Source organism: Frankliniella occidentalis, unplaced genomic scaffold (assembly GCF_000697945.3).
Source record: "Frankliniella occidentalis isolate FOCC.00 unplaced genomic scaffold, Focc_3.1 Scaffold16, whole genome shotgun sequence".
Classification (NCBI taxonomy): domain Eukaryota; kingdom Metazoa; phylum Arthropoda; class Insecta; order Thysanoptera; family Thripidae; genus Frankliniella; species Frankliniella occidentalis.
In genome coordinates, this window is record NW_026267146.1 from 2,190,019 (window position 1) to 2,205,804 (window position 15,786).

The window sequence follows — 15,786 nt, forward strand, 5'->3', positions numbered from 1 at the left end:
GGTGTGTGTGGGACAGGAATCGCGAGCGTAACAACCGTGTCTGTATGAACCCCCCACCACCACGCAACCCTTGTTAGCGCGAATCGCCGTGTCGCTGTGATTCAGTCGCCGGCATTAATATTTCGAGGCGTTTCTTCTCGCGCCGATCGGTCGGCTCGGTTCAACTCCCCGCGGGAGATGCTCTGCCTCCCCCCCTTTCCCCCTCGCCCCGCTCACTGTTTACCATGTGCTCGCGGTGAGTCAGCCCCCCTCCCTGGCACGCGCCCCGCGCCGCTCGCCCACACCTTTATGTTTGCTCGCGTGACGCCCCGCCATACTTTTGTCGCGGGCCTCAGTCCGACCCGGCCCTCCGGATGTCGAGGGCGGGGCAGGGCGGGGCGGGGCGGCCAACAACGGTCGATGTAGGGTTTAGCGAAAATAAAGTGAAATGCATGGAGGGGACGCGGTTTAGGCCTTGCATTGACCTTGTTGTTTTGTGCATGTTGCAGGCGGGGTTCCCCTTCGACGATGACGGGCTGAGGGCGCGCGGCCGGCCCGACTTCCGACACCGACTAGAGGAGCTGGCCCAGCAGCACCCGGAGTTCGCCGACAGCCTGCGCCCCTGGTACGACCAGGAGCAACAGCCTCAGCAGTCGCAGTCAGCGCAGCAGCAGCCGCCACAGACGCCGCCGCAGCCGCAGCAGCAGCAGCAGCAACCCCAGCAGGATATGGGTTGGGGCTTCCGACAGAGGACTGGCTCCAACTCTTCACAAGCCCAGCCGGAGGCCCCGCAGCAACACGAGCAGCAGCAGCAGCAGCAGCCAGAGCCGCAGCAGCAGCCTGGTCTAGCTCACCACGGCCTGAGGAACACTGTGGACCTCGGCGAGGCCCAGGCACAGATGGACGGCCAGGCTCAGGACGACCGCGTGAAGCGCGCGCAGAGCGCTCCGCCCGCCCCGGACCAGGCTGGTCCCCACGGGGCGCCCCAGGGACAGCGCTTCGTGTCCCGGCTGGACATCAACCCACAGCCATCCAGTCAGGACCCTGCGGCCGCCAAGCCCCCCTCGGGCTCCAAGCAGCAGCAGCAGCAGCAGCCACCGCCCGCCAAGACGGCCAGTGGCAACGTACGGCAGATCCCCATCTTCGTGGAGGGCCGCGACGAGCCCGTGCTGGCCAAGGACGACGTGGACTCGGCGACCAACTTTGGACAGGGCTACCCCCATCACAGCAGCACCGGCACGCGGCCCAACTTCGGCCAGGGCTTCTCGCGGTCCAACATGGGCTTCCCGTCGTTCCACTCCAGGGAGCCGTGTGAACAGGAGGCTCCCGCGCACAAGCGGCCCTTCCCACAACAGCACCATCAACCGCCCCCGCAGCGTCAGCCACAGCAGCAACACCAGCCCCACCACCAGCAACCGCCCCACCACCAGCAACAGCCCCATCACCAGCAACAGCCGCACCCACAGCAGCCTCCGAGGCAGCAAACGCCTCCCCAGGCCCAGCAGGCCCAGCCTCAGGCTCAACCTAGCCCTCCACCGCAGCAGCAGAAGCCCAAAGACGCGCTCGAGAAGGTGAAGGAAGTGCAGTTGGAGGTGGAGTCGTTGTCAAAGGAAGTGGACATGTTCAAGGGCACGCGGAAGGACAAGCGCTACCTGTTCTTGGACGAGATGCTGACCCGGGAGCTCATCAAGCTCGACGTGATCGAGACGGAGGGGCGCGACGACGTGAGGGCGGCGCGCAAGGAGACCATTCGCTCCATCCAGCAGTGCATCTCGAGACTCGAGGCCAGGGCGGACAGCGACCAGGCGAGCACCCCGGCGAGCACAGAGTCAATGGAGGTTGACCCGCCCGCCGCCGCTGCACCCGAGTCCATGGAGGTGGACCCATCTAGTCAGACCAGTGGAGACTGCAAGACTGAAGGGAAGGAGGCGGCTGCCCCCGCGGCGCCCGCCGAACCTGCCCAGGCCGCGGACGCTGCTTCCGTCCCGCCCATGGATACCACCCCCGCGGCTGCAGCGCCCGCCGCACCTGCACCGGCACCAGAGTCCGTCCAGACACCTGCCCCCGCCGCCCCCAGCCCTGCCCAGGAGAGTGCCGCTGCCGCAGCGTCATCGTAGTGCTAGAAGTGCAGTATTCTTTTAAATCTTAAAAAAAAAATTGTTTGAATTTTGTGTCCGATGGAACTAGTACCTGAATGAAGAAGTGGCGCGCGTATGGAGTGACTGTTGTGCTGATAGTGAACGCCAGTTAGGGTGTGAGTGATGACTGATGTGGCCTGGTAGTTTACTTTTCTCTTTCTCTAGTGGATTTTTATATTGTTTCAAGTGCTGTTAATTTCCACTGATTTGTTTTGTAATGTTTCATGACCTATTTATTTGTTATGCTAGCCAAAGAGATTTTAATTTCTTTTACACACCTGCGCATTGCAACAATTTGATCCCCCTCCTCATTCTGTCTTTTATTTAAATTGTAACTGTGATATTTGTGCCCGTGTATTAGTGGTGTTAGTGATATCCTCAGCCAACAAGCCTCTCAAACGAATTGTTGCTTTCCATAGTAAAAGTTTTGATAAAACACACGCCATAGTTTTCTCGGTAACTCTGATACGATTTTTGTATGTCACTTGTTTTCCTCTCAAACTTTGTTTAAACTGTAAATAACATTAGAATAATTAAATAATTCCATCATTCAAAAGCACTCTTGTCTTAATGGAACACTCCCCCTCAATCTCCTCGTCTCGCCCCACGCCAACGAGCAACGAATTTTGAAGAAAAACTTCTCGGAATCTGTCGAGCGCGCGCGCCTAGATGGACCAGATACACGATCGCCTGCTGTTCCACATTCCGACACTCCTGACCGCACAAGTGCGCTCGGCGCGCCGAGGATCTTCTCCCCGTCGCCCGACATTTGCCATAAGGGCGCCGCTTGGTGTGAGCGCCCATACCGGCCAGCAGTCCGAGGCTGCCCATGGCGTAGCGGTCTATGCATGGACCTGCCTGCCCGGCCGTGCTGCGCCGCGGACCCCTTTGCTACCAGCTATGGGCGTGCACCAGACAGACTCGCCCCCCCCCCCCTCTCTCCCTCTCTCTCGCACACCGCGTGGGCTCGGCTCAGCAGCCGGCGGGGGCCGCGGGGGCCCCGCGAGCCGTCTACGCGTGGGCGCCACGTGGTGAGTGAGGCGCCGTGCCGCGGCCTAGTAGTCGCAGTCGCGGGCAGGGGAAAGGGGCCCGCCGGGGAATAAAATTGCATCGGTTGCGCAAAAAAATAAAAATGAATACATCGGCGCGGTAAAATACAAAAGAAAACGTTTACTTCATTCAGGTGCGACTCTTAGAGAAAGACTCAGTAAAGAACGGGCAGCTCTGAGAAAGCTGTTTACATTCAAATTGGATGTGCGCAATAATTAACTTTTGTTTACCCTTGGATCCACCTCCGCTCTGCTCTGCTCCGCCTCTCTCGACTCAGATCTCTTTCCCAACGGCGGCCGGTCGTGTCGTATTGCGTGTCGCCCAACAACCTGCCGAGTCGCACACCCCGTCTTACTCGAAACGGCGAGGGGCAACAGGAGCAGCAGGATGATGGGCGGGACAAGCGACGGGGTGCCCCCAATAGCCAAGAGAGCAAGGTGCTGCGTGACCAGTGCGTGGTCACGCTGACACTTTAGATCCATGGCATTCGATTACACTTTTATCCTTTTATCAGACTCTCCAGCCTCCCACTCTGCAGCAGGACTGGGCCATGTTACATTGAACTCTTTCGAACGCATATGGCGAAATACGTAGTTTTACCACTAAAGAGGAAACTAAAATAAGTCCAGTGTTCGTGCGCGCTGCGGGCATAGCGCCTTAATGACATGGGTAGGCAGACCCGCCAGCCTTCTGTGTCGAGCGGGTCGGCCTACTCCGGCCTCGACAGGCGTCGGCCGTTAGTGACAAGCCTCAGTAAGGGCTGCACGCCTAACGCCTTGATCACTCTGGGTAGGCAGACCCGCCAGCCTTCTGTGTCGAGCGGGTCGGCCCACCCTGGCCTCGACAGGCGGCGGCCGTTAGTGACAAGCCTCAGTAAGGGCTGCACGCCTAACGCCTTGATCACTCTGGGTAGGCAGACCCGCCGGCCTTCTGTGTCGAGCGGGTCGGCCCACCCCGGCCTCGACAGGCGGTCGGTGGTGACAAGCCACTGACGCGTCGCTCCGTTCGTCCTGGAACCGACGCGTCATACAGCCCCATTTCGGTGTTACCTCATTTCGAGAGGAAGAGCAGGAAGAGATAGCCGGCTTGTTATTGTATCGCCTCTCCTGGAAGCCATCGTCTATACCGTCCTACGCCCACGCGACGCAGCTGTGGTTCGGCCGCTCCGCCGTGTTTCTCTACGTTTGTTTGGTGGGGGCAAGAGGATTAGGAAAAGAAGGGGGGATTTTATCATGGAGAGGGAAGGCCCACACTCTCCCCTTCTTTCCCTAGACGATGCGATCGAGCCGCCTTCGTGTCGCCGCCCTTCTCCAGCTCGTCAGCCTCCCCCTCCCCACCCACTCCTGCTCCGCGGTCCGGGTTGTCTCCCTGCTAGGACGGGCGGACGGCACGGCACAGCAAGCGCAGCTCGTGCGGGCCACTTGGTGGCCACCATGTTGGGCACCCTCGCCTCTCGTCTCGCTCAGCTGAGGCGATGACGTCACGCCGTTCGACGGTGGGTCAACACGGTGTACTACGCACGTAGACGCTCCGCAGCCTCACCTGCAGGTGCGGGCGGCCGGGCCGAGAGCCGGGCCAGAGGCTCTCTCCCGCCTCGCCTCCCGCGGCCTGGCGCGGTGGCCGCCCTTCCCGTCCCTGCCACGGCGCGCCAGGCGCGCCGCGCCCGCGCCGGGTGTCCTTATAAGGCACAGCCCGACACGTCACGGACCGCGGCGGGCGGCCGTCTCGTCTCGTCACGAGTTTGGAAATGTATAGTGAGGCGATCCGAGGTGAGGCACCGCATCGCAAGTGGAGGCGGTGCGATGCGGGCGAAGGGAAAGAAAAGGAGACGGGCTGATTCGATTTTCAGACATACTTTTATAGGGTACATGTACAGTCACATGACAGTTCATTTTAAAATGGAACCCATCCGATATCGGTATTAATCTACAATCACATTGAAGGTAAAAAAAAAAATGAATTTGAAATAAAATGAGTGTTTTATAGAGCAGTTACGATACATTCACCATCCTTGAGTTTGTGTTGGGTATGTCGCTGCCCTCAATAATGATTGCCCTGGACAGGTTGCGAGCCAGAGAAAAGCGTATGAGTTGAATCTTCTCTTTTGTGGCAGCATCAAGAGATTTTGAAACACTGCAGGAATCAACCTGTAAAATAGATTGTTATCACATTTAAATGTTTTAAACATTCATGTAGATAAGAGGTGTACTTTATTATAGACAATAGTAGTACAAACCTGAGTTAGAAGTTCTGTTTCTAATGTCTCTAAACATGAGAGAAGAATATCAGTGTCATTTGCTGAAAATATTAGTTCTCTGCATTCCAACAAAGGTATGCATTGTGTGAGCAAAATGAGCTGGAAACTGTAAAGAAACAACAGTTAATTGCAATTCTCACCAATTTTAACTCACTGACAATTGTTAAAAAAAAAATATGTAGGGGAGAGGTGTGTGGGTTTCTATGGTATTTACTTTTTGGGAGGTAGATGAGAACTCAAAAGTGAGACAATAAGTGATGCAGCAGCTTTTAGATTGTTTGATTTATAGAGCTGATGAAACTCACAATATTTTCCTGGGGAAAAGAAGACATTTCAGATGAGTTAAAAATAAAGATTGGGGAAAAACATTTTTTGGACTAAGAAAAAATACAGCCATTAAAACTCACCTAGGAAAGTTAAACGATCACTAACAAGCATGCAAGAACCAAGGTTATCAAGGAGATCAGTAGCTTCAAATTCACCCTTGTCAGCAAAACCCTCAAGGAATCTATCAGCTAAATGATTTGTCAAGTTGGCATCTGTAGATCTCAAAGCCCAGGCAAGAGCATTGCCAAGCCTGTCTTGGCGAAGAGATTTGGAAGCCATAACTTTACATATAGTTGTTACTAGAAAAAGCAAAAAATAAAAATGAGCAAAAATTTGTATTGAGTACTGTGTAGAAATACAATATGTAATAAAATGAAGTTCCTACCAACAGAATCCAATCGTCTCTCATGTGCCATCTGCATTATTTTAAAAGCCCGAGCCTCTGATGTTAAAGGTATGGCAGGAAGAAGAATTTCTAGGCGTTCTAAGCCATGAGGTGGGCAATGATCTAGATAGCTTACACCAACTTGCCAAAGTGAATGGTGAGACATGAGCATAGTTCCATAGTCTAACAAAACATGCTCATGAAGTTGATGAGCAACACTAAAATTTCAGAGAGGAAAAATAAATATTAAATATAATACCTGCACAAAGTCTGATAATAAAATGCTTGTAACAAAATAAAACAATTAGATATCACAAATAGACCAACATACTTCACTTTGTTGCTATCAAAAATATTCAGGCGGCCACATAAGTATAGAAGATTAGTCAAATGGACGGCAAACCACCCATTATCTGCTGTTTTCTGTAGTTCTTGGATTACTTCTAGTAGATTTGATTCAAGAAGCAGCAATATTAATTTGTCTAGATCCTGAATATCATTGTTGCTTCCAAATGCTCTCATGGCATGATCAGCATGGTAACTCAGATCAAATGATTTGACAGTGGGTTCAGAAAAGAAGAGTGTTGCTGTCATAAGCTGGTACCAAACATTGCAGTGATTTCGAATGGTGTCCATCACAGTCACGTCACCAGCAATAATCTGGAAAATAAAAAAGCTGTTTAACATATTCATCTACTTTGAATTTTCTTTTGCATAAGATTTATTGTATTGTAGTAAGGGTATATAAATACCCATTTGGAGCACACTCACCTTCATGATTAACTCAAGGTCCAGATTGCTTTCAAACACTCCCTCCTCAATCTTGGAACGAACATCAGCCTGCCACCGTGTCCACTGAGCATTAAATACTGTGACTGAAGTGCCACCATAAATCTGAAAAAAAAAAACAACAACACATGCTCTTAATGAAAAAACACACTAGAAATGGAAGTGTGTAAATGTCACACACTTGTAGGTGTGTGAACAATTATTTGTACACTTAAGGAGGTAAACATGTGAATTATCTAGGAAAAATTCACATGTTTACCCCAAAAGTGTACAAATAGATATTCACACACTTACAAGTGTGCGACATTCACACACTTGCGTTTCCAGTGCAACCATGAAACAAAAAACATGGAAATATTAACCATTATGTAAGGTTCCAATATTATGAAGATAGGGGTAGCATGACTTACATTGTACAAAGGCATTGTGCGCAAACAAACGTCAGCATGCTGAAACGGGGTGGTCTTTGCATCTGAATGGAGAACAAGCAGAGCTCTCGTGACATCAATTCTTCCTTGTAAAAGTACTCCAATGACGGTTTTCCAATATTCTGGGTCTTTTTCAGAGCCAGCGGTCTCAAAGCCAGCTTCTACACGGTCAGCACCAGTCTCCAATATTGTAGCTGCTTTTCTTTCACCTTCAGGGAAGTGGAACCGAATCCACTCCAATAACTGAGGTAAAACAATATCACCTGAAATAGAGAAAATACTCATTTAATGACCCACAGTAGAAAAATAACCCAAAAAACAAGGCAAGGTTGATAGGAAGTGACTTACCTGGCACCACATCAACATATAATATTTCACACAGGTGCCAAATCAGTTCAATTTTATCAAGAACGTTAGCAAAATAATAGCTGTTCAGCTTTCCTAAGTCTTGTTGAGAACTCTCAATAATTTCATACAAATTGTTTCTGCACACTCTAATGATGGATCTACAGGCAAATTTAAGATTATTCATCACTACTTCAACTGTTAAGTAATGCTAAAAACTTTTGGAAATTAAGGGTTGTAACAAACCTGTAACGACGGCTGAGTTTCAGTAGATCTGGTGCATGGTCACCACCACTACCTAAAGATTGAGATAATTTCTGACCGCTGAGAAATGTCCCGCATGATTCATTCACCAATTTTCTCAGACATGGATCAAATAGTATAGAATCTTTCGTGGCGTTCACACTCCATTTCGCAGCAATGCCTAATGTTTGAAACAATTCATCAGGCCTGTCCGTCTGTATGATTGAAAGTGAAAGAGCAGCATTAGCAAATATAAAAGTTTATCACAAAACATAAACATAACCTGACAGTGCCAATGCCCACGGACAGAATTGTCTTAAAGACTCACGATATCTTTATTTAAAGTTGATTGAGGAACTCCTTTTATTTTAAATTGAAGACCTTTCAATGCAAGCGCGACGTCCATGGTTGTCACAACGCTAAACACAACTTAAAAGTTTGATTTTCCCTAGATGTGCTTGTCTTCGTTTACCCGCCGCCGCCGCGCCGCCGCTCATTCCTGCCAGGAAGAACTGCAAGCAGTATTAGCAGTTTTATCGTGGATCGGGGGCATCGGGGGAGAAATATCATGACGTCACAAGAGCTCATTCAACTGTAAGTTTGAATGGTGTTTGTGACTACTGCCCCCGAAAGGACAGAGTGTCACAGTGCTCAAATTAGGGGGAGAAAGCTTTGTGAGATTCTCGTAAGTGATGGATATTCTATTTCAATCCTTTCTTTCAAACGACATAACAACTTGTATTCATCTCATCTAACGCGATGATTTCAAATCGACCGCCAGGCCATGTACTACACAAAACATAATAGCCTTGAATTTTCCCCTTTTGCTTAATATTTTCGACATCTTCTCTTTGTCTCGTGTTTTAAGACAACATCAATTCTAGAAAATTTGAATTCGAAATTTCTCTTTCTTTAGACTTTTACCTTTTCGACGCATACTTCGGAAATTTGCCAACATGACAGGAAGCTTGCTTGACGAGTTGAAGTTGAAGTGAGGTTTTGTAGGTTGTTTGCAGCTTTAGTGGGCGGCATCCGTCAGTTCCTCAGAGATCATCACTGTCAAATCAAATGACAGTTCTTCTTTAGGCCTCTTTCAACGGATAACTGGTGCTGGTGAGGCTTTTTCTGTCTTCATTGATGAATTTTGCGCATGGGTCTCTTTTTTCAAGACTTTTGTTCGGGGGTGTAGAGGGTAGCAATCACCCTCATGACATGTCATTGAAAACCTGGTATACTCAGTTCTTGTGGGATAATCATAGGTCTTCGTTCTTAACACCTCTATACGTTGTTCTGGAGGCGTCTTGTATTTTACGTTTTACCTTACGTTTGCTTTATTGTTGCCGAAAGGTTTTGCAAACTTTGAACAGGTTAGGTTCTCTGGTTGTATACATCTAGGGTCAAACTCATTTGACAGTTTACCACAGTACTGTGTTTGACAGTATTGTAGTGTGCGTCGTGACCTTCTTGTTGGTCTTTTTTGTGTCGTTTGTTTCCCTCATAAGCTTGTGGTGGGTCCATAGGACTTGTAGATTTTACTTACCTTCTAGGAGTTCCTGATAATTTCCTATTGTTATAATTAACAGTTCCTTCTTTTCCCCTCAGGTACTAAGGACTAACAATGATTGGGGGGTTGTTTGTATACAACCACAAGGGGGAGGTGCTCATATCACGGGTTTACAGAGATGATATTGGAAGGAATGCAGTTGACGCTTTCCGTGTCAATGTCATTCACGCACGGCAACAAGTACGCTCACCCGTTACCAATATTGCTCGCACTTCCTTCTTTCACATCAAGGTATTGTACTTGGGTCTTCTTTGTATTGAGATAGAAGGGTTTAATTATTTGTTTGTTAATACATTTTGTATTTCAGCGTGCAAACATTTGGCTAGCTGCTGTAACAAAGCAGAATGTCAATGCTGCTATGGTTTTTGAGTTCCTTCTGAAGATTGTTGATGTTATGCAGTCCTATTTTGGAAAGATCTCTGAAGAAAACATCAAGAACAATTTTGTTCTAATTTATGAACTCCTTGATGGTAACTCTTGATTCTCTGTGAATTCTACCACTCTACCAACTTGAACAGTGCCTCTGAAAATGGATAATTTGTTTTATTAACTTTTTGTTTTTTCCCTTTAGAAATCCTGGACTTTGGTTACCCTCAAAATTCAGATACTGGTGTTCTAAAGACTTTCATTACCCAGGCTGGTATTAAATCACAGACCAAAGAGGAGCAAGCACAAATCACCTCTCAAGTAACTGGGCAAATTGGATGGCGGCGAGAGGGTATTAAGTACCGCCGCAATGAATTATTCCTGGATGTTTTGGAGTATGTGAATTTGCTCATGTCACCCCAAGGTATGCTCATTATCTTGTCAGTATAGAAGAAATGTTCACTTAGACTTAGGATAGTGTTTTACTACATCTTCTTTCTATAATTAGGTCAAGTCTTGTCTGCTCATGTTGCTGGAAGAGTGGTGATGAAATCATACCTCTCAGGAATGCCAGAATGTAAATTTGGCATCAATGACAAAATTGTAATGGAAGCCAAAGGAAAATCTTTGGTGACAAGTGGAGGGGCTGGTGGCCTTGCAGGGGGAGATGATCCTGCACGATCTGGGAAGCCTGTTGTTGTCATTGATGACTGCCAGTTCCATCAATGTGTGAAACTGTCCAAGTTTGAAACTGAACATGCCATCAGCTTCATACCTCCTGATGGAGAGTTTGAACTTATGCGGTAATATTTTATATAATTTTTTCTCATGAATTGTTTTCATTACTTTCTCAGTTCTTAGAATTATTTTTCTCTCCAGTTACCGAACCACCAAGGATATTTCCCTCCCATTCCGAGTTATTCCTCTAGTACGTGAAGTAGGACGCACAAAAATGGAAGTGAAAGTTGTGCTCAAAAGTAATTTCAGACCAGCTCTGCTTGGCCAAAAGATTGAAGTGAAAATCCCAACACCTCTTAATACTTCTGGAGTCCAGCTGATTTGTTTGAAAGGAAAGGCAAAGTACAAGGCTTCTGAAAATGCCATCATGTGGAAGTAAGTGCTTGTATAGCTGATGCAATTTACAGCAAATTTTTTAGTTCAAACATTAATTAATCAATATTGTTTTCAATCTCCTAGGATCAAACGTCTTGCAGGAATGAAAGAGACACAATTGTCAGCTGAAATTGAACTCTTAGAGACAGACACCAAGAAGAAGTGGACCAGACCCCCTATTAGCATGAACTTTGAGGTAATTTGTTTTTGTTTTTTTTATCATTTGTGTATTTTTTTTTAAGGGGAAAAAACATTTCCAGAGTTTTAACTTGTTTTATTTTGTTTTTCTACTTCTAGGTTCCATTTGCTCCCTCAGGTTTCAAAGTTAGATATCTGAAAGTATTTGAATCAAAGCTTAACTATTCAGACCATGATGTTGTCAAGTGGGTCCGTTACATTGGTCACAGTGGATTGTATGAAACCAGGTGCTGAATTTACCATTGTGGAAGATACAAAAGTTATTTGTGAGTTCAAATATCTTGGTGTTGTATGTTTGCCATTATAATCATTCCCAGTCACTTGTGGAGATAGGAGTTTAAGACATTTTACGTAAGTGTGAGTCAAAACTTTGAAATCGTTGTTTTGTTTTTAATCTTTGTGCAATAGGGCATTTTGTTACTTGTGTGGCTATTTGCTCTCTAGTTAAATGCAATAATGTTGTTAATTCAGTTTCTTTAAACTGAATATGAGAGATCTGTTAAACAATGAAATGTACCGTTTTGACTATTTACCCAGTATTAGATCTGGATCACATTTAGTCAACTCTGTATGCTTGTGATAGCTATCAATTTTATGCAAATATTTTGCCATTTGAATCATACGTACTAAATGAATTTTGATTTGCATCTGTTAATCCAGTGATATCATGTGAAATGCAAGCCTGCAGTCATATTTTAGCATCGTCAAAAATGGTTTTATGAAGTATATTAAGCTACCAAGCTTGTTTTAGAAATAATGTTGTTGTAAATGTGAACATAATCATTCATATGTAGATAAATCTATGTATACAAAGTATATAAATACCAATGTTAGTGGAATTCTCAGAAGTAATCTGATAATAAAATTATGGATCACTGATAACTCTTGGTTAAATTAATCAAAGGAACTCTCCATTCTATTTAAGCTAGTCAAATCATTTTTATTTGTTTTCATCCAGGCATCCTTATATACCTCCATAACAGGCTTAACCTATATCACAAGTATTATTAGGTTTAAAAAAATGGAAAATGGTACTAAGTTGAACTATCGATGTCTACCTCAGAAGTGAAAGTTTTGCCATTTGCAAAAAGTTCTTGCACTTTGCTCTGCACATCATTCTCACCTAGAAGAATAAAACTTGTCATTAAGAAATTAAAAATGTACAGTAAGAAAAGAATATTGTAAAAAAAGTTGCATTACCTGGACAATCAACTTTTTCCATAATACAATTGGAAATTTGTTTGGCTAACTTTTTGAATAGGTCTTTCGACGCTATCTTTTGTTTCTTATACATCGGCATGAGATGCTTAACTGTGAGAGCGGCAATTTCTTCACGATCTTTTCTTTTTCCATTCAGTGCACTAGGATGCACATCATCAGGCCCAAAAAGTTCGGTAAAACGCCTCTCAAGCCTTGCTCTCTTTTCGGTCCCACCATTCATTTCTATTTTCTTGAGTTTTCTCTCTAGTTCTGCCTCGTTTTTCTTTCTGAGAAGTCGCCAACTGAAACCATTAGCTAATGGTTTTATTGATGGTGCCGTGTTATTTTCTTGGATCTTTTCGATCTCTGGTTTAATATTATTATTATTAAGACTATTTCCCTCAACCAATTTTTCACTAAGTTCAATTGGTAAAGATGAGTTGGGGTTTTCTTGAGGGCTCATGATGATTGGAGATGATTTCTCTTCGGACCCTTCTCCACAAACTCGGGCCAGTTCCTCTTCCATCCAGTCTAATGAAGGTTGATAGGAGCTATTTTTAGATGTACAAGGAGAACTACAAAATTCATGAATGTTGTCAGTCTTTGAATGATGTGGTCCTAATCCTTGTTTCCTTTGAGGAGTATTCATGGAGCAGACGACGGGGAACGAGAGGATTTGGCAAACTAAACGGCTACGCCCACCCCATCTGACAACCTCCAAACACTTGGATAGGATCTGGTACCTACTTGTCACCATGCATAAGACAACGGTGTTAATCTTGAACTCAAGTCAGAGCACAAGAAAACGGGGGAACTCAAACTCATCTGTCAGCCAGAGACAGCCAACCAGCGGGGTCAATCCTGGGCCTTTTAGCCAGTACGCTTGGTCCACACAAGCAGACTAGGGAAACCAAAGAAACCGATGAGGTCAACCCCATAACGCATTCATCGCTAATGTGGGTTATGCCAACGAACGCATAGATGTGATCTATGTAAACATATGTAAGGCATAGCGTGTCTTGAGAGAGAATACTACAGTACAAAGCTGGTAGAATAATTTCATCGATCGACGAAGGCGAGGTTGGATATTTGGGACCACGAACAAACGTTGGCAGCATTGGTGGGTGGAGGGAGCTACAAAATCACACCCCCTGGACTGGGGTAGAGGGGGTAGTAAGGTGTCACGAGCGGTCTTGAGTTTAAGCGCTAAACGTAAGCACGACACATCTGTGACACACGTGCTTGATTTTTTTTCAAGCGGATCCTAGGATCTGTTTTAAAGAACGGTTTAGAGAGAAATCCGAGTGCCGATGACGCTGGCGGTCTGATGTGCTGACACGACTTACTCGAAAAAGCTACGTGGACGGAATTGCGTCCGTCTGGTCGGATACGTCGGCTGACGACCGAAGCGCGCCATAGTATGACCCGATTAGATCCAAGTTTGAATGCCTTCCCACAAAAATCTTGCGTGTTTTGAGTGTGTTTTTCCGTTGTCTTTGTGGACACGTGTGTAGCTATGCCACTCACACACCAGGGTGGTGTGGGGGGGCAGGAGCGCCCGCGGAGTCCCGGGTAGGCGACCCGTTGGACGCACGTGATGGGCGGCCGGCCTATCCGCCGGTCCCCCGGGGGGCGGGTAGGGGTCGACGCGACGGCTCGCGAATCCATGTCGCCCTCTTATCGCTCCCTGTCCTCAGGTCCTCTGTGGCGGCCCTCTGCATCTTTCCGCTGCTCCGCGCCCCCGCGTACCCCGCGCACCTCGGCCACCTCGGCCCCCCGGACTCCCAGGGTTCCCCGGCCCCGTTCTCCGCTCGACAGGTATTGTTGCCCGCGGCCTGCTCGCTCCGTCCGGCTCGGCACCGCGGCCGAGCCTTGGCCATGGCGCTGCGCGGAGCATGGCCGCGTCCTTCTACACAAGTACGGTTCGGGCGGGGGGGCCGGGCCCAGGGACCAGCGGCGGGCACGCCCCCCGGTGCGCTTTTCCTCTGACTACCCCGTCCGCCCGACTCCCGCCTTACACTCCTACCCGCTCCTCTGCGGGTCCTTTTCCTCGATTTGCAGAGTACGAGGTCCTGTGCAAGATCGGCGAGGGGTCATTTTCCGAGGTCCTCAAATGCCAGGATCGGTCCAGCGGCCAGCTGTTTGCGGCGAAGAAGCTGCGAAACGCGTACCGTTCGTGAGTAGCGAGACGTTTGGACAAAATTCTCAAATATCGCCTGGATCGTGCCGGTTATTACCGTCATTTGTTTTATGGTGAAATGGAGTTCCCCCTTCCCTTCATCTGCGGCTTGTTAGGTGAAGGTCATGCGCTGTGCCGCACGGGTCGCACGCCTCGCCGCCGGCTCTGAAGGACGGCAGCAGCGATTTCGCTTGCAGGGCGCCGAGCACGAACACTTCAACCCCCCTATTCCCCGGGGAATAACACGTCGCTGCTGCTGCTGCTGAAACCCTCGGCGGAAACGCCACTATCGTGACCGATTATTTCTATTTTGACCACCTGCAGGCTACTCGACGCCGCCAACATTCCGGAGGCCGTCGCTGCACGCAAATTGAAACCGCATCCGAACGTTCTGCATCTGCTCGAGCAGCACTTGTGAGTCCTTAGGGAGGTCATCAAGGTCACGGACTCACCACCACACTTCCGACTTAGACGAGGCTTGCGTGCCGTGCAGCGACGCGGCGACAGGATGCGTCACCCTCATCTTCGAGCTCATGGAGAAGAGCCTGTACGACCTGCTCAAGTCCCGGGTCCGGATGCTGCCAGAGGTCCGGGTGCGCTCCTTCCTCTACCAGCTGCTCCAGGGCTGCGAGCACCTGCACAACAACGGCATCTTCCACCGGGACGTCAAGCCCGAGAACATCCTGGTGAAGGGCGACTGCGTCAAGCTCGGCGACCTGGGCTCCATACGAGGCAGCTATTCCAAGCCGCCGTACACCGAGTACATCTCGACCCGATGGTACCGCTCACCCGAGTGCCTGCTCACGACCGGCTTCTACGGGCCCAAGATGGACGTCTGGGCGGCGGGGTGCGTCTTCTACGAGATGCTGACGTGAGTACCGGGGCCGCGGGGCCCGGGCCCGCCGGGGGCTCGACCCGAAGCGCCCCGCCGGCATCGGCCCAACGCCCATGTTCCCTAATGCATTGCACTTCACCCCAACTTCCACGCCCCTCAATACTGTACGGAAACCCATCCACGCCGAGAGCCCTTTTGTCAGCCCTGTCCGGCCCTGTCTTCTAATAGCGCGTGCTTGCACGGGCGTGAGGGCACGCGCGCCCGCGTGCGTGTGTGTGCGTGCGTGCGTTTGTTCGTGCACGAGATATAGCGCTCACGTGCGTTACCTTTCGCGAGCATGAGTTTTGATTCTCTTGCTTCTCCGTTCCGTTCATGCGGGGGCGACCGGCC

General features: G+C 48.5%; 5 protein-coding genes across 7 annotated transcripts in view; 3 read left to right on the top strand and 2 right to left on the bottom strand.

The window, feature by feature from the left end:
* Window positions 1-2,673, top strand: part of LOC113208137 (BAG domain-containing protein Samui-like) — a 6,054-nt gene extending 3,381 nt beyond the window's left edge. The window contains exons 1-2 of one of the 2 annotated variants that reach the window (XM_052264031.1): window positions 301-401; window positions 489-2,673. In XM_052264031.1, the coding sequence (XP_052119991.1) occupies window positions 354-401; window positions 489-2,096 (1,656 nt within the window). In that variant the 5' untranslated portion in view covers window positions 301-353 and the 3' untranslated portion in view covers window positions 2,097-2,673. Of the gene's footprint in view, window positions 1-300; window positions 402-488 lie in introns of those variants that run through there. The other variant, XM_026425016.2, reaches the window with a different exon arrangement.
* A 2,331-nt stretch (window positions 2,674-5,004) lies between these two features.
* On the bottom strand, window positions 5,005-8,457 carry LOC113208723 (nuclear pore complex protein Nup85). The gene is made up of 11 exons (XM_026425868.2): window positions 8,270-8,457; window positions 7,945-8,156; window positions 7,702-7,859; window positions 7,336-7,616; window positions 6,908-7,030; window positions 6,468-6,796; window positions 6,137-6,354; window positions 5,832-6,050; window positions 5,639-5,738; window positions 5,404-5,530; window positions 5,005-5,314 (listed from the first exon to the last, which is right to left on the bottom strand). Exons 1-11 carry the CDS (start codon window positions 8,345-8,347, stop codon window positions 5,159-5,161), a joined length of 2,001 nt encoding a protein of 666 aa, XP_026281653.1. The 5' UTR covers window positions 8,348-8,457; the 3' UTR covers window positions 5,005-5,158.
* A 436-nt stretch (window positions 8,458-8,893) lies between these two features.
* Window positions 8,894-12,064, top strand: LOC113208732 (AP-2 complex subunit mu). Of its 2 annotated transcripts, none has more exons than XM_026425878.2 (8): window positions 8,894-9,054; window positions 9,544-9,736; window positions 9,813-9,975; window positions 10,077-10,295; window positions 10,380-10,674; window positions 10,751-10,984; window positions 11,069-11,180; window positions 11,282-12,064. In XM_026425878.2, the coding sequence occupies exons 2-8, from the start codon at window positions 9,560-9,562 to the stop codon at window positions 11,414-11,416; spliced, it is 1,335 nt and encodes a 444-aa protein (XP_026281663.1). In that variant the 5' UTR covers window positions 8,894-9,054; window positions 9,544-9,559; the 3' UTR covers window positions 11,417-12,064. The 2 variants fall into 2 exon arrangements, with proteins under 2 accessions (XP_026281663.1, XP_052120137.1); XM_052264177.1 differs by lacking the exon at window positions 8,894-9,054 and adding an exon at window positions 9,428-9,449.
* A 32-nt stretch (window positions 12,065-12,096) lies between these two features.
* Window positions 12,097-13,464, bottom strand: LOC113208741 (uncharacterized). The gene is made up of 2 exons (XM_026425891.2): window positions 12,383-13,464; window positions 12,097-12,305 (listed from the first exon to the last, which is right to left on the bottom strand). Exons 1-2 carry the CDS (start codon window positions 13,137-13,139, stop codon window positions 12,217-12,219), a joined length of 846 nt encoding a protein of 281 aa, XP_026281676.1. The 5' UTR covers window positions 13,140-13,464; the 3' UTR covers window positions 12,097-12,216.
* Window positions 13,465-13,514: 50 nt separating this feature from the next.
* Window positions 13,515-15,786, top strand: part of LOC113208936 (MAPK/MAK/MRK overlapping kinase-like) — a 22,536-nt gene continuing 20,264 nt past the window's right edge. Inside the window, exons 1-4 of the mRNA XM_052264178.1 lie at window positions 13,515-14,299; window positions 14,444-14,558; window positions 14,886-14,975; window positions 15,055-15,432. Coding sequence (XP_052120138.1) covers window positions 14,278-14,299; window positions 14,444-14,558; window positions 14,886-14,975; window positions 15,055-15,432 — 605 coding nt within the window. The 5' untranslated portion in view covers window positions 13,515-14,277. The remainder of the gene's footprint in view (window positions 14,300-14,443; window positions 14,559-14,885; window positions 14,976-15,054; window positions 15,433-15,786) is intronic.